Source organism: Porites lutea, chromosome 3 (assembly GCF_958299795.1).
Source record: "Porites lutea chromosome 3, jaPorLute2.1, whole genome shotgun sequence".
In the NCBI taxonomy this organism is placed as follows: Eukaryota; Metazoa; Cnidaria; class Anthozoa; order Scleractinia; family Poritidae; genus Porites; species Porites lutea.
In genome coordinates, this window is record NC_133203.1 from 25,079,468 (window position 1) to 25,103,508 (window position 24,041).

Sequence of the window (24,041 nt, forward strand, 5' to 3'; positions counted from 1 at the left end):
CTGATACCTCTCTGCTTCTCCTATTTTACCCTCCTTATATGAATGTGTAACTCGTGACTTATAACCTTTCAACTGATTTGTCCGAAAATTTGCATTAACTATTACCTTATTAAGGTATGATCTTGTCTTTTGGGGTGTCATTTCAGGCTGACTTCGAATCTTTTCAGCATTGTCATAATCAGTGATCTCTAGGTCTTTCAGAATCTCAGCAGTTCTGTCTTCCTCACCTAAAGCATAATCAAGGCCTTCATCCTTGTATGAGAAAAATTACTATCATTATCATCATTTTTATTACCATCATGATCATAATCATCATTATCATTATCATTACCTCCCCTTCTTTTATCGGAGTAACTACCTTTTTTATATGCACCTGCCTATGAAAGCTCTGCTCTGTAAAGGATCGAAACTCGCCAATCAGATAACTAAAGGCGACCTTTATTTGTGTAGTCAAAAGTTCTGCACCAATGGCGAAAGGGATTTTCGATGCTACGAAATTTAACACCATTGCTCACAAGGAATAAACAATCATGTTTAGAAAAATTTAATCATTCAGCAGCAAGTTGTCTTCATGGGAGAGAAGGAGGCAACTCAAGAAGACAAGACCCCGAGAGGGAAAAAAGAGAGAAGGAGATTCGGAAGTCATGAAGACAGTTGCCACGTTTATTGACGAGAAATTTAAAAATGTGTTCAAAGAAGCTGAAATATATTTCGGGGGTGTTCTCTTGCATTGTAGCTTTATGATGCCATAAACAAGGCAGTGGTCAGAGAGGCCTGGGTCAAATGTCCCTGATGTTATTATCTGTCGCACAAAATGATAGAGTAAAGTGGTACGACGGAATCAATCAGGGAATTGAATAATATTAATTTTTAAGTGGACAAAAACCTTCTACCAGAATAATTCTAAGCATACTGCTTTTTTACATCGTTCAAGGACTAAAGATGAAATTAGTTATCTGTAATAACACAAAAAAAATATTGCTTATTAGAGCCCGGGAAAGTGAATGTCAAAAATTACACCTTACACATGAAATTTTCAGAATTTTACCTGTGTTTTCACAATTCGTGTGAAATTTCACACGAATTGTGAAAACTCCTGATCTTCTTTTCGTCGTTTCTCATGCCTTTCTACCTCTCTTCTTTCTCGTTCTTCCTCTGCCTCCCAAAAACGCCTGTGAGCTTCTTGTTGGTAATTCATGAAGGCTTCTAAATCCTTGTCGATTTTGTTGAAACCATCGGCAGCTGAAAGTCTCCTCTTTTTTCCTGTGAAAGTTTTCTTCTTCTCTTCATTTTTCTTCGCTGTTTCTGAAAATACAGTGTACTTCATGTAAGGTGCTCTCGGAAACCTCCATTTTCATTGGCCTTCGAAAACAAACCGTTCATTGCTTTATCATTCAACTATTGTTTCGTTGCCCAATAGAATATCCTGTTATGATATTTTGGTGGCGTCCTTGGGGAAAAGGTTTGTTTTTAACTTTTCTATTATAACTTCCGCTTGCGAAAAAAGAAACACAGTTTGTACGAGAGAAACAGCTACAAATTACCTGCCAAAACATGCTCCTGACATACTTCAGAAGAACTGCTACTACTACTGTTGTTGTCGCTGTTGCTGCTGCTGCCCTTCGGGATGATCTGAATATTTTCACTTTCGTCCTCACACGATGATGCCGTAACAATTGTTGTCAAATTGATGACAACTTTTGGTTGTGTACACGGCTCATCGGTTAGTATTTTATCCAGCTCATCGAAGAATGGCGGTTTTTTGCTTGGTGTGGCGTTTCCCGTCTTCTTAAGTTCGTCTTCTCCGTTGCGGTCTTCATATCCAAAGGCCATTAAAAAGTTGCCAATTTCTTGCCATATTGGCTTTTTCGTAGTACAGGACTTCAGTCTTAGCTGTACGTTTTCGTCTCCCCATTTTTCGAGCAAAAGTCTAGTCTACCTGTCCTCCCACGTTCTTCCGCTAACTTTTTTTGGAGCCGCCATTTTGAAGTAGTTTAGTTTCGCGCGAAAGTTAAACTACCTCCTACAGGTTTCTTTAGTTAAACACGTTTTAAACATGTTTAGATTGCGTCAGCGCGCGATGTGAACTGTTTTTATTTTAAACTGAGTTTAACTAAACATTATTTAAACATGTTTAAGCGTTGGTGTGATCGGGGTATTAGCTTTTCCTCGTAGGAACCATTTAAAAGTTGGGCCTTCTGAAGCAAGGTCTGAAACTCCACAACATTCCAGTTGGCATTCTTCAGGTTTTCTTCTGGGGTAGTCCTGTTGTCAATTTTTTTCCGGTAATCCTCAACAGCTAGTTTCAAGCCCTCATCAAGAAAGGGGATGTCTTCACCCAGACTGTCTTCCAGCTTCAGCAATTCTATCTCAAGTCTGTTACGGTTTTCAATGGTACTGATCAAGGTGGCTAGGTTCACTCTGGTATCATATTCGCTTCTTAACAGCTGCAGCTGCCCATTACCCAGGTCTACATCGCCATTCCATATATCAAATGCTGATTCCATCATTTCCTCCTTGAGGTCAGTAGCATCTAATTTCAACCAGAATCTTCCTTTAGGATTGGCTTCTTTAAGTTGGTTCAGTGCTGCAGTCTAAATAATAAAAAGGGGATAAGTCAAGCAAGTTTCACTTTTACATTCAGTGTCACAAATTTTAACCACAATGCTAAAAATACATTCCGGATTACTTGTACAATCAGGAAACATGAATGTACAAAATTGAAAACAGAATAATAAACTAAAACAAGTACTACAACATGTTTGCTGTTTCTACAAACAAAAACATGAGTGAACAATGTTGATAACAGTGACATAAAATACACCATATGAACCTCTGGAGTTCCAGCTGTGAAATTTGACTTTCAATGAATCATTGGAATTGTTCACTTAGAAAGTCACTCAAACACTTATGATGTTACAAAACAATGACAAACCTGCACATTGTTTGTTGCAGTAAACAGCGATTTTTTTGTCTCTTCTGTGTTAGGTGGCCTTGCTTGTGCACTGAACATTTACACGGGCCTAAGTGTGCATGAATTGGGGAATCATCAAACTCAAAACGGGGTGCAGTGTCAATTAAAAGATCAAAGGAGATGAAAAAAATTAGGATACTTCTATCAAGGTTGCTGCTACCTTTGCGGCCAAAAAATTACTTGGCCATTTCATACATGTTAACATAACTGTCTCCCAAGTACACTGTATATTACAATGGTGATAGATTTAAAGATTAATCTTTCTTCAAGTTAAAAAATGAAATGAAAATGGGATAGGGGAGCATGAAGAAGGGGACAGCAACTCCCTTGAGTGAGACAAACATGAAAGAGCTATTACTTGTATGTTTTGTTGATCTTCCTTAACATTAATTTTTTCTCGTCTTTTTTCAAAAAGAACTGTTCAAAGAAGTCGAAGTTTGATGGAAAAATTTCCGTTTATATCATGCTTGTCTCATAAGGTTTGCCGTCCGCCTTCCTCTCCCTTCCTGTTGTGTACTGTAAGTTTACTCAATTTTTAGAATGGCAAAACATTTTAAAAAGATAATGAAAACATTCCAAAGGCATCTTACTTTGAGTGGGTTTCGAACATCCTGAGCATTGACACCACTCTACATAGGTCCAGCTAGGAGTCTCTGCATACGTTCAGGGAACTCTGTAACCATTGTTTCATGCCACAATTTAAAGTCTTCTGGTTCTTTAATCTGATTGCAATTAAAAACAAAAAACCTTATTAGATAATATATCAAGCAATAACTGACAGGTGATTAATAACAAAACATCAGAAGTAACACATTGCACTTTTTATTGTCATAAATGTTCCGATGAAGCAGATGAGAAGTAAAACTGCGCTTAACCGTTATTAAGAGGAACCTAACTAAATTTCTCGCATTAGCATCTACATTGTAAGTGAAGAAAAATACCCTGCTGTTACAGATAAGCTCCTATAAACCTTAAAGGTGAACATGACAAAAAAGAAATCTAATAAAATGATTTATACCTGTATGACACTTGTACATGTAAAAAATTCAATGCAGTTGTCAAGTAAACCAAATGGCATCGTGTTGATAGGGATTAATGGTCAAGACTTGTCAGGTCTGTCAAATGCCAACACTTGCCAAAATTTATAAACCAGATTACTCTTTCCATTGGCTTCAAGTCTCTTCATGGCAGCAAGAGACGTCTGCACAAAATTCTTCGGGTATGATACAATTCCTTTTATGGCGGCAAACCATACAGACAAGTCATCCATGATTGACATAACAATATCCATATCATCCACATTCTTCAAGAAGGCCAATAGAACATTGCTAAATTTAGCAGCTAGTGCATTTCCACGTGTCTCTTATAAAAGGCACATCAAACCCTCCACTATTAAGTCAGAGACTTGGCTATTTGTCAGGGACTTCATATGTCCTGATAACGAGGGTGACATTCTTAGATACTGGAACTCACCAGGCAGACTGGCCAAACCTGGTGACTTTTTCAACAAGTATGATTCTATGGTGATGCCCAAAGCATCTTCTGCTTCAGAGATACACTTGAACTTCTTTTTCAACTCCCCTAGGAGTAGCTGTCGAATACTGCTACCTACATGAATAATTACAAAAATTATTGGTTTGCTAAAAAGGTAAAACAAAAACTGTGTGTCATAACTATTCTTTAAACACATTTTTCTAACCCCTTTTAAGTGCCTACATGCCAATCATACAGAATGGGTTTCCTTTACTGACATGATATTAAGTAATACTTTTCCAATTAACTGGCTTCAAAAAGCAATACTGATGTACTTCCTGGAGTGGTTTATATTCAAAACTTGTGACTAAGAACCTTTCGGGTTCTGTGGGGGGAATAAGAACCTTTCGGGCTTTGTGGGGGGAAATATCATTTAAGCAATAGGCATTAGTGGTATTTAGCTTATTTCTGAATAAATACATAAAATCTGCAAACCAATTCATTGCAGTTAAATATAAGGTATCTTTGTTTACAAAGGGAATCCTGAATACTTGAATGTTGAATAAAGGTTATTTTAATACATCTTTCTCAGTTGGTCAAGTGTATGTAGAGTTTTTTTTATATAGATATCATATAATTGCACATTTTAGAAAGCAACAGATGATGCGTAAAAAAAGGCAAACAAACTAATCTTTATACAAAAATCAGGTAACGTTTCTGCTTTTGGCTTACCGGATCTCAGGTACTTTGTTCCTGCAGTTTCTTGAACGAAAGTTGCTGCTTTGTTCCAGTATTCATGGCGACTGCCAAATGAGGGCCACTCGGTTCCTTCAGGTTTTAAATCCTCGAATAATGCGACGAACTGTACTAACGCTACTTGTTCTGCCAGCTGCCAGGGATAAGATATTTTGTGAACTGATGGCAATTGCTTGGGACTTTTAGGGGATCTCACTAGCTTTTTGAAGGATACTTCGGGAAGCTTAAAACAAACAAAAATTACCATAGGCTCAAAAGCTATTCATAAATTGATTTCCGTCACATATCAAAGACTACAATATATATGTTAAAGAATATTGAATAACTACCCTTTGGGTTGGGCTTAAATGCTGGAAACCCAGACTCCGTCGTGCTGGTGATTCTGTCTCGTCTCAGCTCCTGTCTCGAAGTGTTACATACATATCCTTTATTTAAACACGATATGGTTTACAGCTCAAAGCTTGTGGGGTCGTGAATGAAGCCAGCTGGCTTGTTTGGAGTGTTGCCGGTAACCACGTATGATCGCTTTTGCGAACCATGCAAATCCATTTTTACAAGAAATATAACTGAAACAACGAAAAAGAGTAAAAAATCAAGTTACAGCGTGATCTTTAACATCTGACCATGAAGGTTCTGAGAACAAACTGTACAGAAAGGGGCGCGAGCTTGGCGGGCTTCGCTCATGAGAGAAATTGACACCTTTGAGTCGTGTCATGGTGAAGAACAGACTGAAAAATGCGATTTTTTGAGAAGGTCAAACACATGGAAATCGCAAGGTCGGAGCACGGAAACAATAACTTGCAACGCTTTTCTTCCTATCTAGATACTCTTATTTTGCAAAACCCTGCTACAAGAGATGTACTTACCGCATAATTGAAAGTCAGTCGGTCATGTGTTTACCGTCGCGGAAAAATAGGCTCAGAAAACACCACTCTAAATGTGAGAAAAAATCATTAAATGAGTGAAAAAACAGTTCATGTCAACGGAATGTCAATGATTAATATTTCAAGTAGAAACTAACCTGCAGAATCGAAAAAGACAAAATCGAGCAGACCAAAATTTGCTTCTCACCATGAAAGCGCACTATCCAACCAAGAGGAATAGGTTAAAAATAGCGGCAAAGCATCATGGGATACATGAAATTCCCCCCTTTGGCCGTCTGGATTCTTGTGCAAAGGGTTTCGTTGAAGCCTTCGTCCAAGCCAAAGTACATCTGAACAAGGTATCGAATTGGTTTTTCTTGCCCTTTGGCATCTGTTACAATTTCCAAGTCGGTTAATTGAGCAGCCTTTACCAGCGTTGGATCGATGACTATTGGCATGTGAAGAGCGTACGAGTCCATGAGTTGCCGTCAATATCATAGTATTTCAAATCTGGGTTGATGCCAACGCTTAGCGCTTTCGTCAAGTTTGGCTGCCTCTCAAATTGTTGCTGCAACTCTTTAGGGTGGCCTTTTCCTATTTATATGCGTGTTGGTTACGTTTTTTTCCAAATGAAAGATTCAACCGATTTCTACGATTTTTTGCATCGTTAATAAATAATGATAGAACTTTAAGAAAAGGTTATTTATTTTCTTGTAGGTATAAAAACTTTTGAGATATCGGCCTATATTTATATTTTCATTTTTACGAAAAATGAAAATAACTTCGAAATCCCACGACAAATTTTTCCATAACTTCAGCAAATAAGCCTCAGAGCTTTCTAGTTTGTCTGCAAGTTTGAAGGCAAACGTGACTGTAGAAATTGCTCGACAAAGTTTTGGTCAAATTTAATGCTAAAATAATAGGTCTACACATTTGTGAACGTAAACGCACAAATAGCGGAAGAGAGCTGACAAACTACCTCGTAACTGAAACGTTGTTCTTAGCCAAAGAATTGTTGGAAGAAAATGAGTAATCGGACAACTACGGCGAACACAGCGCTTTAATACAACCAACTTTCTGCTACATGCGCATTGAAATTAAAAATATTCTATTTATCCAACTTACTCTGCATTTGTCTGTTCTTTTTCGACAAAAATATTAAGAAAACAAAACACAACATCTGCAGAAACCACTTGGCAGTTTTTAGCTTCAAAGGTTCTCGTTCTGAGGCGAAATAAGCCCGCTAGTTCAAGAAAACCTCGCCATCCGATTTTCAACTGCAATGAAAACCCTCTCGCACGATGATATATTCAAGATCTGTGACTTTCCTATGATATGCTCACAAGCAGTATGCCACTTGCGGATAACAGTTATTATTTACATTTGGAAATCTATTTACTGTCAAATTTATAGCATAATTTGCCCTTGTTTTGTTAGGGGCCTTATAGGCCTTTTCCGATGATTATATTAGTCATTAACAAAACCTTTTTGTGCTGCTATTAGTTTTATTACAATGTGCATAAAACATTATTAGACATTTAGTTTGCAAACCGTGTTTTGTCTACTATTTCATTTTCAGTTTAGTGATTTTTCTTTGTTTTTATTTTTTTTACATGTTCTTCGTAGACAAATTATTTCAAAGTAAAAGTATGTATGTCTGTGCAGTCGCTCACTGGAAAAACGATACCCCAATGAAGCTTTTCAACCCCTTCTGTATAGATAATGCAAAACCTGCTCCACTCCGTGACCCTTGGTAAAACAGTGATCCCCCACCCTTTTGTCGCCTACCATCATCTATGACACTTTTTTTTCTGCAGCCTTGTCTTAGTAGGGGGTGGCAAAATATTTTTTGGATCTACGAATTTTTAACACTAAACAGTAATGGTCGCAGATATACCGTGGCGCTTTCGTTAAGAACATGAAACGCCAGAAATGATACGCAAATTTCCCCCCAATTTTACCGCATTTCCGATCACCATTGACATTGATTAGTAAATTTATGCCAACAGTTTTACCTTCATTCACTTGTGCAACACCTGCTGTAACTCTGTAGTCGTTACTTTTGCTCCCCCCGTAGTATCTGATCTCCAGAGACTTGGTGCCGATTACACTGTTTGCTGTTTCATTTTTTTGAGAAGATGAAAGTGTGCGATCTTTTTCAGCATGTCTGGCGTTGTATATTTTTAAATGACATCAGTAAGACACTTCTTGAGGGCGGCGCCTTGCAAATCTTGACCATCTGGTAGGCCCACGTGTTTATATCCGGAGGGATTTTTTAACTTACCGCACCATTGCAAACTGCATTTTGCGTGGTCGCCAAAGGCGTGGGGTACCATGACCTCGAGAGATTGTTTCAGTCTTTTTTCGTGGTCCTTGTTTTGATGAAGGGCATAAGCAAAGCACTTCTCTAGGTATGATATAACAGCATTTGAAAGTAGGGTTTTGTTTCCTGCAGGGATCTGCGATCTAGCTTTGTACAGGTCACCTCTAAATCCTCGTTTCACATGGGTGAAATCAGGTTGTTTTCCCACGTCATAATCTGATAAGAGATTGAATATCGGTCTTAAGAAGATCGTATTTTCAAGATTAGGTAACACGCATTCATTCCAGCTATTTGTGGAATAGTATTTTTTGTTCAAACTTACCAGCAACTTGTCTTCCTATAAAGTTAGAGTAGCGATTACCACATGCTTTGGCACGCTCGTAGATTTTTGCTGCGGCCCCTGCTTCCATTGACCTGGAAGAGCCAGTATGATTCTTTCGAGAGTCGTGAGTATGTGGCCGCTTTCCTGACTTGGACGCACTCTCATATATTTGGCAGGTGGTGTTCCTCGTTTCAAAGTCAACAATTTTACCGGTAGCTCGTCCAGCAGCAGTGCCTCGTCCTGTCCGTGAGTTCCGAGCATTCCCCCTTTTTTGCCACCCCATATCGTAGGAGATTGCAAGGTCGTTGTTCCCGTCCGTCCTCTCTACTTCCTGATCAAGCCAGGTAAAGCAACTCGTTCTTGCTACCTTTTCAATTTGCGGTCCCAACCTTCTCTCGATACTCTTGTAGGTTTTTGAAGTGATGGATTTCACATCCATTGGTATAAAAAGGTGTTCCAGTTGTGTACTCCCATTCTCAGAATGAAGGGTACCGAGAACACAACACTCGTTCAGTTTGGAGCGTTTTGGCCCTCGTTGGTTAATGATGACTCGCCCCTTCCCTGTTTCGTCCCTCCAGGGTGACTAACAGCACTAATATACAGTTTGTTGATGACCTCAAAGGTCAACACCTTGAACTGTGAGGAACTTATGAGAAGTAACACATTTGCTTCAATATATTCAGCAAATGATATTTTTCAAGATACGAATGACTGGTTGCCGCCCGCCAAAGGCTTTAATTGAAGACCTCGTATCCAGTTTAGTTTAAGATATGAAAAGACCCTAAAAACAAGGACATAAGCTGTAAAACTGACTTTGTTTGCACCCTGACAAGGCTTAGAATATTAGCTTCGGGGAGCTGAGAAATCATGAGGCGTATGGTAAGATCCAGATGATATTTTCGTTCTAACTCTGTCACAACTGAGCAATGCAAACTTGTAGAACAGAATCCTTATTAAAGCATCCGGAGAAGGAAAGTTTCCTTTGGCCACATAAGCAATTAACATGTTGAAGATGTTAAAAAAACCCGTTTTATTAATCCACGCCACGACAGATCTCCAAGTGGCTTTGACGCACACTGGCCTGATTACTCGCCCCTTCCCTGTTTCATCCCTGCAGGGTGACTAACAGCACTAATATACAGTTTGTTGATGACCTCCAAAGTCAACACCTTGAACTGGGAGGAACTTATGAGAAGGAACATTTTTGGTTCAATTTATTCAGCAAATGATATTAACAAGATACGAATGACTGGTTGCCGCCCGCCAAAGGCTTTAATTGAAGACCTCGTATCCAGAGAAATTCCACTAAAAGTCTTGCTATGAGGTCTATTGAAAATTGGCATGAAAAGATGTTCATTTTCAATCCTTGAAAAACAGAAACCCAAACTTTTAACACATGGGCCATCAATGGCAAAGTACTAGGGACAAGACAGTATAGTTTTTTATCCCTAGAAGTGGGTTGGACCCTGCCTCAACACTTAAAACACAAAAACAAAGACATAACATGAAGTTCAAACAAGAGAAATGCCATTTTTCCTGTCATAACAGATACACTGACTGTTGCTGGTTGTATATCAGCTGTGTCATCACTGTTGGAAGTATCTGGAGTAGGCAAAGAGCGAATGTTGTAGCACTGCCTAGGTGTGTTACTCTACGTAGACTCTTAATGTAATATTATTGGGGATCAAACTTTGGTTTCTCCTTTGACAAAGTCTCAAGTTCTCAGCTTACGTGCCACAGGGAATGTATGAAGAACCGTGTCAATGTAGACACTCAAGAGTGACAAACGTAATTTTTCTCTAAATAGCTGATCCGTACACAAAAGAAAAGGGCGCAGCTTTCAATGGCAGTGTTTATCAACTTGCAATGATTTTCAACAACAATCTTTTGTGAACATTTGTCATTACAGCTAAGGGATTAACAATAGTTTTTCTTGTGGCTTTTCTCAAGTTCTGTCCTTGCTCCTTGAAGTATCTTCAGCCTCTCAACCAGCCATGGCAATAAAAGAATTGTACAAAAGTGTGTCAATGGCCTTTTGCTTTTCCTGGGACAATTCTTCACTACCTCATGTACCTGGCTGATTTAAAATGGTACTCAGGGTGGGTTGGTTGTTCATGAACTTTTAAATGGACGGTCTAGGAAACGTATTAGCGTACAACAGATCTTTTGGGGGAGGGGGCATTTGAGGTGCAAAACTGGCTAAACTTTCCAAGTTACTTATTTCCCAGGCAAAACATTAGTACGTCTTTTTTTTCACTAAATGGTACAATAAAATAATGTATCTTAAAATGTGTATAACATGAGTTTAATTAGTTTTGAAGTTTGCTTCTTACAGTTTCTTTAGAGAATCTGTAATTTATTTATGAGTGAGAAATTATATATAGTTACCTCGTGCTGTTAGAATAGCGCGTTTGTAACCTTGTCAAGTTGCCAAATTTTTCTTCTACCCATCCCAAAGGAGCAAACGTTCTTCCATCCAAACGCTAGACTGAACCGGCAGCGAAGCAGCAGTATGGCGTTTCACTTCATGAACGGGCTCTTAAGAGATGAGCTGAATTGTTACTTCTTGCGTGAACTTACTCATGAATATCAAATAGAGTCCATTGTTGAGAAGTGCCAGTCGATTATAGTTTTTATGGTCAAAGAAAAGATGGAGAATGACGTTCTTACCATGCTCATCTACGAGCAAAAGTATCACCTTAAAACTCTTACATCGGCGTGTATAGATGAAGCACGACATTTATCATGAGCAATTAACGTGTTAAAAATGTTGAAAGACCCGTTTTATAACTCCGTGCCAAGACAGATCTTCAAGTGGCTTTGACGCAAACTTCCCTGCTGTCTCGCCCCTCCCCTGTTTCGTCCCTCCAGGGTGACTATAGCACTAATATGCAGTTTATTGATGAGCTCCAATGTTAACTGAGATGGAAGTAATATAAAATATGAGCCTCATTTGACCTCGGAAAAGCGCCGCGTTGACTATTTGACTCAAAGAAAACAAGAACGAATAGTCAGTGCATTATAGTGCACACAGTGCATTACAGTCCTCTTTACGCGTTTAGATGGTTCACTAACTTCCTTATCCACGCTCTTTTTATCTGAATCTTCATCCCCTGACTTCCCTTCTTCAGGAATTCTTGGGGCGGACCATCCGCCAAGAAAGCGATAACCTTTCCTTGTGCACCCCCGTACAGATCATGGCACGCAAGACCACTCCTTCCAGGGGCGGCAGGTACTTGGTTTCTTCGTTGTACATCCACAATTAGGTGAACATCCCCATCAGTCGCTTGCTAACACCGTGCAGATCCCTCGTCGTAAGGCACGTCATGAGAACCGGCACCTCCTTCTGATTCAGGGTGAAAAGCCACGAACCGAAGCCTATCCCATGATGGATATACATGTCGTACAACCACTGTCACTGCTCCAATGAATTGGATTCCAGGCAGAAACCTTGCTAAACAAAAAACTTGCGAAATCAGTCATATCCATACCATTAACCAAAATTTTTAACCAGTCTGTACTAACTGGGGTTTACCCTGCAAAACTTAAATATGCAAAAGTAATTCCAGTGTATAAGGGCGAAGACGACACGTTATCTGAAAACTATCGGCCAATTTCTTTGTTATCAATTTATAATCGTTTATTTAAGAAAATTTTGTATCGTAGACTGATAAAGTTTATAGACAAGAATGATATTCTTTATGATTTACAATATGGCTTTCGCAATAAACATAGTACCCAGCACGCGATTGTTGATATTGTGAACACCATACATTCTAATATGGACAATAGAAAGTACTCGTGGAATTTTTATAGATCTTAAGAAAGCATTTGATACTGTTAACCATGAGATTCTTTTGACAAAACTTGAACACTATGGAATAAGAGGAGTTATAAATTCTTGGTTTAGATCATATCTTTCAGATCGCCGACAGTCTATTGAAATAGACAAATGCATATCTGAAACTGAAACGATTGTATGTGGAGTGCCTCAAGGCTCTCTACTTGGACCCTTGTTATTTCTGTTATATATTAATGACATCCATAAATCTTCCAAGGAATTTACTTTTTATCTATTCGCAGATGATACTAGTCTAACTTATGCAAATGACAACTTACGTACTCTTGAACTAACTGTCAATAATGAACTTGAGAAAGTAAGTGAATGGCTTAATGCTAACAAACTAACGCTCAACGTCAAAAAGTCTAATTATGTCATTTTTCGTCCGCGCCAAAAAAGAATGCCTTTCATTCCTCAAATTAAGATTTTTAATCCAACTTTAAATACTCGAGTAACTCTAGAGATGAAGGACTTTGTTAAATATTTGGGTATAATGATTGATTCTGAACTATCATGGAAGCATCATATTGACTTTATCTGTTACAAAATTAGTAGACCGGTTGGAATAATTGCTAAAATGAGGCATTACATTCCACGGCGTCTTCTTTTGAATTTATATCATGCACTTATTTCTCCTTATTTAAATTATGGTATCTGTGCATGGGTCAACTGTCCACAGACCTACCACCTCAATAAGATACTTGTTCTGCAAAGACGTGCTCTGCGTTTGATTTATTTTTCTAAACCCAGAGACCATGCAATCCCTTTTTTTATTGAATCGAACTGCCTTTCTTTGCAGTCTTTGTTCTTTCAACAGTTAAGCTTTTTAATGTATGACGTTCATGCTAAGACAGCGCCTAGAAGTCTTCTGGATAAGTTTGCGAAAATCAATACAAAACATTATAATACGCGATTATCTGCAAAAGAATGCTTCTCTGTCAAATTCTCTAGAACTGAAAAAATGTTTTACTAGAATTGGTGTGTCTATTTGGAATTCTATTCCACTTTCTGTTAAGACTCTGAACGTTTCTAATTTTCGTAAAAAAAATACCACCGTTTTCCTTGATACGCGACTTTCCAAATCAAAACACCCGCTGAAACGTTTCCAAAATTTCCGTCAATCATACTCGTCATACCCATATATGGAAGTGTAGGACTGGGCCTGAAAATTTAAAATATGGCGGCCGGTCAAAGTTACATGTAAACATGGTGGCAAGTTATTCGTTAAATTTGCGTTGGCGAGTAGTGTATTTACTCGTTCAGGGATTTACCGTCGAACGTGTTGCTAGACTACTTCACGTAGGGAAGACGTTTGTAAAAAAGATTCGAAATCTTTACCAGAACACAAAAACAGTTCATTATCAATCACGGCCGGGTAGAGTGAGACAGTTGGAAGGTAAGTAAGCTTACGATTTGAACTGAGGTTTTTGTAATCACTTCTCTAAATGGGCCTCATTGTAACAAACAAATACATAACCATTGTTTTTCTCACCTGGACTTAGCACAGGACGTGTTATTCATAAGAAGGGTAATCCAGCAATATCCAGAGATTTACGAGGATGAAATACAGGAATGGATACAGTTCGCACTGGGAAAGACAATTCACGTGTCCACGATCGCTAAGCTATTGAAGAAAATGGGCTTTACACGAAGAAAGGTACATATTGCATGTCTTATATTTGAAAAAGAAGAAAAACAGTTTATCACGTCATTGAAGCACGGCAGACTATGAAGCACGTACAATAACAGGGAGGCTCTTTAGTACATCATCTGTACCAGGATTTCCCCCTCCCAGAGGAAAATTTTTCATTTAGTTTTGGAAAGTTCCAACATAAAATATCCTCGGTCGAACAGATCACTTACCTTTCCGATCCTTCTTCTCTGGAGCCAAGGGCTGAAGTGCTCCGCTTTTTCATTGAAAATCCTCCAGACAATAGTTGAAATCGCACAGTTATAAAATATTGAAAGGGAAGGGGCGGGGAGTTATCAGCACCTCACAAGAAATAATTTTCGATGTCCCGAATATTGATGACAGAGAAAACGTTACCTCTTCATGTATTTTATCGCAGTATTGTTGTCATACAAGGAAAAAGTGAAAAAGGGCAAATAGTTATTAAATGTGCATTGTCAATTCATAAAATTTAGGATATGGCCATTTGTCGTAGAACTTCCGCATCTTACTTTTTAGCTGAAAACAACATTTCCAGTTAACCTTTTGGATCTGTTGTTGACTTATTTGACAAAATGCCTCATCCGTGAGCAACCCTTTTCTAACAAAATTATGCCCAGTAATGGCAATAGTCCAACTATCATCTGGCAACAAATGCACAAGAGAGCTACATGATTGTAAGGTTGGAACTGGAATTGATAGTCATTACTGTACCTGTTGCCCTAACTGGTGACATTTTTCTTTTTTTTTCTTTCAATTAGCTGAACACAATTGCAAAAGAACGTGATGAGAGAAGTAGGGCGATGTACCGTCGTAGGATTGCTCAATTTTCCCGAGAGCAGTTACTATTTATAGATGAATCAGCAAAAGATGAAAGAACTTTTCAGGTGTGATGTAAAGAATTTGCTATTGCATTACATATGAACCATCCCCTCCCACTCCTTTATGCGGGTAAAAGGGTGTGAACATTATTTTATTGCAGCATCAGTACTATTCACCGATCAATGTTAAACCTGGACGGGGGGGGGGGTGTTTGACATTTTACAAGAAAATATTGCAGTATGATTTCCCAAATTGATCCATGGTTGGTCCTACCCAACACCCCCCCACCCTCCCCACTGCACCCGATCTCGCAGTTAAAAAGCCTAAAAATTAATAGGCTCCCGGCAGGGCTTAGCAAAGGTTCTTTGGTAGTTGACTCAGGTTGCCATAAATTATTTGGCCACCTAAACAATCAGTTGAATTCCCCATTACCCAACCAACCCAATACCAAGTCAACAACAAACACAACACTTTAGTAGTTCTTTTTAGATAAACTACACGTGGATGAACATTGGGAATAAAAAACTGAACTTTAAAAGAACAAAGTTTGTCTGCAACTCTTGATTTGTTGTTGTTTTCAATTATAGAGAAGATATACACGCGAATTACAGGGAACTGGAAGGCTATCAGTAAAGGGAAACTTTACACGTGGTACACGTTACAGTGTTCTCAGTGCCATCAGCACTCAGGGAGTCATAGCTTCACATGTTATCACTGGGGCATACAATCGAGGGCAATTTGAATTTTCAATGCTTAACTTTGTACAACCTCATATTGGTTCAGTTGCAAGAGGGGAGCCACGTTCAGTTGTTGTCATGGACAACTGTAACATACATTATTCTGATGTGGTTATAGAAGCAATACGACTCAGAGGAGCAATGGTGATATTTTTGCCGTAAGTGATTATTTTCTTCATGGGCCACTCTGTCAACTCAAGATAAAAAAACTACAATATTGTTTATTGACACAAACATGTTTGGTGCCAATTGTTCATTTTCATCAATGTGGTATATTTCTTCATTTAGTTCTTTATTTTTATGTGGTAATTGTACTTGAATCCTCAAGAGGAAGACTGTTCTTTTCTAGACTGTGACCTTAAAAATTATATACTTAATATTCACATACATGAAAATCACTAAAACCCAAACCACTAGTACCTGATTTTTGATTGAGCCACAAGATGATTTCTGAACAAGGGAAGGTTTAAGTGACCATTGAAATGTTTCTGTTGTACAATCATGTTATTAAATGGAAATAAAAAATATGGGAAGTGTACATCTAAATCTTTATTACTTTTATTTCAAGGCCTTACTCTCCAGACCTGAATCCTATTGAAGATTCCTTTCAGTTTGCCAAGGACTGGTTAAGAAGGCACCCAGAAGTGTGCATTAAGTACCCCAAAAGATGTTTTGAAATTGCTCTTGAGCAGGTACAAGATAACACCGACAGCTTAACTAACTGTAATTAATTGCCTTGGTGTCACTTTACTTAAATCCAGAGCAGAAAGTTTCAGAGAGTGATGCCACCCCTTAACCTTATACCTTATCTTTCATACAGATTTCACAATCTTGCTCTGTTGGCTTCTTTGAAGACTGTGGATATTATTAAATACGCCAACTGGTAAGCTTGTAGTTATTTTTTACTAAATGTATATCTCTTCCACAGAAACCATATTTACTTTCAACTTTACCATTGACAGTAACAAGGCTTCACTTTAAACATGAACAGATATTGAACCTCAATAATATTGAAACATCTTCTGTAAAAACTGCTTTTTAACAGTTTCTACAATCAACATAACAAATAGAACACTGACTATTTAAGGATGTCTTCCTGACATCTTTTCTGTTACTGCCTTAATGAGAGTCTCTTTATCACATCTGTTTACGATTCCCATTCCTTCTAATATGGAGTTGCTTATATGGGGATTACATAGGGATACCAGCAAAGGGCCATCCATTTCAGCTTGTACAAACTGTGGAATTAGCTTTTCAAGTTTGTGTTCTTCCAAAAAGTTGCAGCACTTTGCCAGTGTGTATTGAGTAATCGGTGACTTTCTCTCTTCACAGGGTTGTGCTGGCATTTGCATCCAAGGACTCATCTACAAAATAGCAAAAAGAGAATAAAAACTGAATTTAGTATGAGCTCAAGTTGTATATTATCAGTCTTTTCCTAGTAAAATTTCTCTCAAAAATGGCTCCTGTTTTTAGATACATTCCTGCCTAATCTTATTCTAACCTTTTATAAACAACTAACCAAGATGCCAGCGAACTTACTTGCCAGGTACAACTTTATTATTGGATTAGCTGGAACAATTATTGGTTATAAGAGAAACCCTTGATCTTCACACATGTACAACTGTAAGCAGGAAGATTAAAATGTGTAGTTTCAGAAAAAATCCATATATTCAACCCATGGACTGATGATAGTGGGATATTACTAGGGGAGGGAGGGGGTCATAAAACCTAAAATTATTATTTTTTTAATGCAGTGTATTTAACTAAAACTGGAATGTCTTGGGGGAGGGGATGTACATCAAAACTCCTTCTGAGGGGTGATTATGGATATTTCCTGAAACTGCACATTATTAATTTTATAAGACTTTTCACATACCAGTGACTGCTCAGGATTGGACTTGTTTGCAATTAAAGCTAGCAGAGAATTCTGGAATGTCTCCGCTCGCTTGCTTTCTAAATCCATTCTCTGCTGATTCTGTATTATCATTGCCTTTAAAAGGTCATCTGTTGTTGCTGTTTTCTGTTTGCTTGCCATTTCTCCCTGAGGCGATTGCCTAGCTGGTGGCTTTGGGGGTACGCCGATTTGATCAATGTAGTTTTCCCATTTTGGCTCCTCTCCTACCCCTGCTGATTTTCCTTCAACGATTTGATCAGTCCATAATTTCAAGTGCTTTACTCCATACCGATTTACGATGCCCTTTTTTTCTAGATCCCTTACAAGTGTGCAGTGAACGTCATTCCACAAGTCATTTTCTCCTGTCTTTATCTTCTTTGATGCCATCCCTTCAGCGGCACTTGCAGCTGCCACTAGCTCTAGGTCTCTGCCATCCCCAGTTCTAAATTCTAGGCACCTTTTAGGGTTTTTAACAGCAGAACTACTGGCTCCTGCAATGACCAACCAACTCAATCAACGTTCTGCATTAATCCAGTGGGAGGGATGGGCAGGCAAAACAATATAAAAGAAGTACATGAGCTCAGAACTAAAACAAGGCAAAAAAACCAAAGTGGCCACTTTTGGGGCGACTGCTTTTTCCGGGAGATGCAACGAAATTATCACATTGTATTATCCCAAAAGATAAACATCAGGCGTGCCCTTCAGCAAATCCGGCTGTCAAGCGAAACAGCTAGCTACGAAGAGTCACAGAATATAAATAGACTGAAGCGAAAAGATCCACTGACTAAGCCCGGACTAAGCATAATATAAACGAATTAAAAATGCAAAAGCTAGCTTACCTAAATTTTCAACTGATACTGCTGCGCATGCAACACGTACGGAGTTAACTCGTCCTTTAACCTTGTCCCTGTACTCATCTTTACAGAACGCCAAGTCTTTTTCTGTTTTCAGCTGAACCATCTGCTTACCTCCCTTTCTGACCCAGAAGAGGCCACTAGCGGGCACAAACAAATTCTGCGACCCATCAAAAGCTCTCAGTTGCTCCTTCAGCACAGAAAGCGTACACTCTTCATTAACATCTTGTAGTAGAATAGACGACTGTGAAATCTTGGGCTCGTTCTGTTTGGTATTCATCACTTTGAATACGAAAACATCCATAAGAGCCGTCACGGGTACATACGTAGCCGTGCTTGTCGATCTTGTCAAGGCCAAGCGAGGGAAACGGCGAGGTGTAATTGTGACAGGTGACAAATTGGAATCTAAATCCATTGTAAAAGACAGAAAACGATACTGAGAAATTATGCAAAGAATCAACATAAACAAGCATCAATCTGCCGCACACATACCATCATGCCTTTTCGCTAGTGACCAGTCAACAGCCATGATGATCTTTGCTCTTGGACCCGTTTTCCTCCTGCGACAAGCGAACGTCAAGGGATATTCATCGAGCAATGCTGATATATCCATGTCCCCATTTACGGCAACTACCGTCCTGCTTTTTCCACTCTTCTTGTAATAAATTCTGTCTATTTTGATATCTTTCTTTCTTCTGTCAAATTGGTTCGCAAGAAAATCGTGCACACATGCTTTGAGGGTGGCAAAAGTCCATCTATGAGGGAGGACGAAGACACCGAGCTCCGTTCCTTGTACCACTCCATTTTTGGTACTTGTATACAACGCCACTTCTCTGAAAATAGGTAACGAAATTTGAATTCAATGGACTCCTATCCATTGGATAAGCTGGTGTAAATATTCATATGTATTCATGAATGCGTTCAAGATTGAAAACAAAACAAAAAAAACCGTTACGTTTGGGCTATCCCATATTTGTGTTTCTTCCAAATCTGGTAGTTCGACGGATCTATCTTCGAACATTTCACTGTACTGACTTGTGAATTCGAAGCTATCTGTCGAATCCCCCATCTTTCCGTCGCGCGTGGAGGTATTAACACTTCCATATATGGTATGACGTGTATGATTGACGGAAATTTTGGAAACGTTTCAGCGGGTGTTTCGATTTGGAAAGTCGCGTATCAAGGAAAACGGTGGTAAATCACTACTCCGTAATGTTCTAGGTAATAAAGATAATTATTTGAATGTTAATTATTTAATAGAATATTTTGTGAAGTTCACCTGATGTGTTGTATATACCTCCAGTTGTAATTTTAGTCTTTTTCAAATAACAAAATCCCTTGTTCTTGAATTTATATGTAAGGTGTTTCTTTCTGTATGTTTTTGTATTTCTTCTTTTCTTTTTTTATGTAAAAAACGCCTTTAGTTAAAGTCTTGTCCTGCCTAGATTAGCATTATAGCTAATTGCAGGACATGAAGTATTGTAAACTTTATATTTCTTTAAATAAATACATTGTTGTTGTTGTTGTTCTTGTTGTTGTTGTTAAAAACAAAGGGACACAATGTTCAGTTCATGTCCGACTCGGGTTGAACGGATTGACACACTCGTCGATAATGACAGCAGCAAACCCACCCCTTAGGCACTCGCTTCTGGATATGATGAAAAACTTCGCGGGGACCTTTTTTTTCGCGTGATCAGATAGAAATGGACGTTAGCGCGTTAAATGGGAAAGCTCACCCCCAAGAACATCGCGTACACGACCCATACGCAATGACGTGGAGACTTTGGCCATGTGTAGGCGTGTCTCTTGAGGATCAAGTTGATAATTTTTTCCAACGTACGTAGGGCGATATCCTGTCCCTGATGAATCGAGCAATAACATCGCGCTGTGTTCCCTTCCACTCGAAGGCACACCGCCATGATGTGTGAAAGAGATGGGTGGCGTTTAGTTGCAAAACGTAGATGTCTTTTGTCATCTATCTTTAATTCCCATACCGATGGACAGCGGTACGTTTTCCCCTTTTTATTTTTATTTAATGGTGTAGTTTCAACAGATTGTTGCACTGTGAACAGGGCACTCCTTAAAGAGAAAACATTTTGCACTTCAAGGAGAAAGTGGCTGTTGATGTTTTCTCCTCTTTCTACAGGTTTTTAAAAGACCCTGTAACATAGAAGGAAAGCTTGAATTGAATCTCCATCTTGAGCAAAGGCAAGTCGCCTCTGGCAGGACTGTCTTCTTCCCATGCACCCGCCAAGAAGAAAACCCGCTTCAGTTATCACCTCCCCAAGGCCGTCAAAGAGGGAAAACAACTGGCCAAGGAAGTGTTCAAGTTGAAATGTCAACCCGGTTGGAGCGAGTGGGGAGAGAAGGTTCAGCATAAACTTGATGGCAAGGACTACTAAACGCCGCCACCGGTGCGTGTCGCGCTGTGGCCGTCGCCAGATAGGGATTGGACGTCCAAAAATGGTTGGCCAAGACAGGCATCGAATTTCATTGGCCGGGGTACCAATACATTGGGCCTGGCACCCATTTGGAGAAACGTCTGAAGCGCGGGGATCCCGGCATCAACCGGTTGGACCGCATTGCCAAACAACATGACATGGATTATTCTCGTTCGCGCAATATCCAGGACAAGTGAAAAGCCGACGACAAGATGATTCGCGCCATAATACCCTCCCGGGGAAAAAGACCTGGACCGAAGCCATCGTCAAAAAAATCATGCAAGCCAAACGGAAATTGAAACTGTAACAGGTTTATTGAGGCAAAGACTTGTTTTCACAAAGGCAGAGGTTGTATCTAAAGTAGAGTTCTAGTGACCTAACAAACGTTTTCAGTGTTTACATCTCAGTATGATTTTTTTACATAGCGTCACTCTTGAAGTTTGTCCCTTTGTTTCCCGTCCTAGGCTCGTTAGAAGCATCCCTCATCACACGCGTTCCAATCCACCGGTTCAGACCATTCGGGCGGCATCATGACGTACATCACCTCCGTGGGACCCAAACCCACGTCCTTTTGGGTGGGGCATTCACTCAACATTTTCTGACACTGGTCACACCGACCATAGACTTTAAACACGGGGCGTACTTGGATGTCATCATCGGGGACAATGTCGGCTTCCTCGAGTAAGATCTTCAAAAAATCGAAGGCGGGATGAACTTTGATAGCCGTCGGTTACGGTAACATCTCCTTGGTCAAACCGCAACAGATCATGGCCCGTAACTCGATGGGTTCCGGGGGCGGGAGGGTCTTGGTCTCCATATTATATTTGCTCGGGTAGGAAAAAATGCCCAACAGCCGCTTGCTGATCTTGTCCGAATTGCCCGTCGTAAGACATCGGAGGAGCGCGGGGAGTTCCTTTTTCATCAGGGTTAAGTGCCACGAGGGGTTGGGCAAACAGTGGTGCGAAAACATACCATACATCCATGCGCACTGCTCCAGACTCTCGCTCTCGATGCGTACGCCGTCTGCAACATAAAGCAAAAAAAGAGTTCAGTCCGAGTCGGGCGGTGCAGCTTTGCCTACCCCGTAATAATGACAATCGCACACCCACCCGTCATTGAGGTAACACTCGGCATGTTGTAACACGGGGTGAGGACCTCCACGCTCACGCTTTTTCAAAAACGAGTGGACGTTGGTCGGTTCCGAATGCACCAACACAAAGACTGAGCACAATAACCAAAGACAATGACAAGGCGCTCGCGGCCAGGTGTGAGCATGCCGTCCAGGGTAAGGGTGAACGATTCTCTCCAACGTACCTCTGGCAATGTCAGCCCCCTTATGAACGGAACAATAAGATCTGGCCTGGTTGCCTTCAATCTTCAAATGGGACGCCATGTTGGGTTAAGTCTTTCGGTGTCGGAACAGGAACCAAACATGAACAACAAGGGTCAATGAGCCCTTTGGTCAGATAGTGAATGAAGCGACCCAAAGTCACTCATCGGCCATTGCAGTGAAATGAGCCAGGAATCCCCCTGGTCTATTTAAACCCACCTCCCCTTCTTCAGCGGACGGACCGAAACCCTGCGAGCCCACTGTCAGGCCCAGCCGAACCAACACATCTTCTACAACGATTTTACGTCCCTGTACCCGTGGGTCAATAAGAACTGCCAGTACCCCGTGGGCCATCCCGTCATTCACACGCAGTTTACCTGCCAGACGCCGGAAGACTGGGATAGACTCGTGCGCCATCAATCGTCCGGGTTGGTCCTGCCGCCTCACTACCTGTTTCATCCCTTAGGGTTCCCACATGGATGAGAATTCAGGTTCGTCTTCAAATATAAGAGCCCTTAGGGTTAGAGTTAGGGTAACAGGACCCCACCCCCAAGGTTCCCACTCCATGAGGTCACTTTTACATTACGTCATCACCCCTATGACGTCATCACCCTCATGACGTCCGCCCACCCATGACGTCATCGACGCCCTGATTGGCTAATACTGCACGCCCCCGTGCAAAACTTTGATTGACAGCTCAACGTCATCACTGCTGAACGCTGATTGGTCCATTTGTACCACGTGACCCGAATCCGGCTTTCTGATTGGTCTGTACCGTAGTGTCCCCCCTTACTACTCATTTTAATTTATTATGTAAGAATTACTAGCGATGACAGCAGTAGTTCCTGTTCAACAGACAAGAAGTGGACGAAAAACTGTACACTGCTCTACGTGATTCGCTGATTTTGTAATGCCGTTGTTATGTAAAGTAACTAATCGTATGATCAGTATGTTTCATGCATTCTAATAATTACTTTGTAGAGGATATAAGAGGAGATGTGAGGCGGGGGAGTTATCACGTAAATATTGAATACGGAAGGGGGAGTGACTTGCCACTTCTTGCAGCCGGTTCTTACAAATATTAAAATTTATAACCTGAATGATTTTCATTTTCATCTCTGAATTATCGTTATAATATCTAAGGTGACGAATTACTCTTTAATTTTGGCGTGAAATTTGAGCGTTAATTTGTAATTTCACATGTGTAAATCAACCATGCCAACCTTTCGTAGGTCCGAGTGCCAAGATGGCGACAAAGTTTTAAAATTTTATGAATAAAGATGTCAAGGCATTAGAAGACGCTTTGGAAAACCTAAACTCACGAAAGAGTACGTCCAGAAGGATTCTAACAAGTATTTTGTCAAGGCATTCCGAAAATTCTGAACTTGAGCCAAGTAGAAGCTCTAAACTTTTGAGAGCGTGAAGTTCTCCGATCGATGCGATAAAACCAGGATAAACTTGTCAAAAATCTACGATTTTAATCGTAATTCCTCACCTATGATATTAATAGGTAATGAAATAATATACTCGTGAAATTAGGGACGCCTTGTACACCAGACCTTTCGAAACAACCTTGACATACATGCCTGGTCTTGCATGACGGCCTAAGTCGGTGTATTCAGTGGTTCAGCCACTTTTACACAGGTCCCCAAAAGCTGTAACTCTGGAACTGCATCTACCACTGGGGCATTTTTTTGTGCCCATCACTTCAGCTGCATCACTATTTCTTAAACTGTGTACTT

At 39.9% G+C, this 24,041-nt stretch overlaps 1 protein-coding gene and 1 pseudogene across 1 annotated transcript; one reads left to right on the plus strand and one right to left on the minus strand.

Annotated features, from left to right (window-relative positions):
- Positions 1–5,650: 5,650 nt before the first annotated feature.
- On the minus strand, positions 5,651–9,150 carry LOC140932025 (uncharacterized; annotated as a pseudogene).
- Positions 9,151–13,758: 4,608 nt separating this feature from the next.
- On the plus strand, positions 13,759–16,822 carry LOC140932026 (uncharacterized). The gene is made up of 6 exons (XM_073381690.1): positions 13,759–13,948; positions 14,031–14,209; positions 14,983–15,108; positions 15,631–15,938; positions 16,349–16,472; positions 16,709–16,822. Exons 1-6 carry the CDS (start codon positions 13,759–13,761, stop codon positions 16,820–16,822), a joined length of 1,041 nt encoding a protein of 346 aa, XP_073237791.1.
- The last annotated feature ends 7,219 nt before the right edge of the window (positions 16,823–24,041 follow it).

Coding starts and splice junctions, on each gene's coding strand:
- LOC140932026 (XM_073381690.1), top strand. CDS start 13,759: ATGGTGGCAAGTTATTCGTTAAATTTGCGTTGGCGAGTAGTGTATTTA. Junction 15,109..15,630: donor AAGATGAAAGAACTTTTCAG/GTGTGATGTAAA, acceptor TTTCAATTATAG/AGAAGATATACACGCGAATT. Junction 16,473..16,708: donor TTGAAATTGCTCTTGAGCAG/GTACAAGATAAC, acceptor TCTCTTCCACAG/AAACCATATTTACTTTCAAC.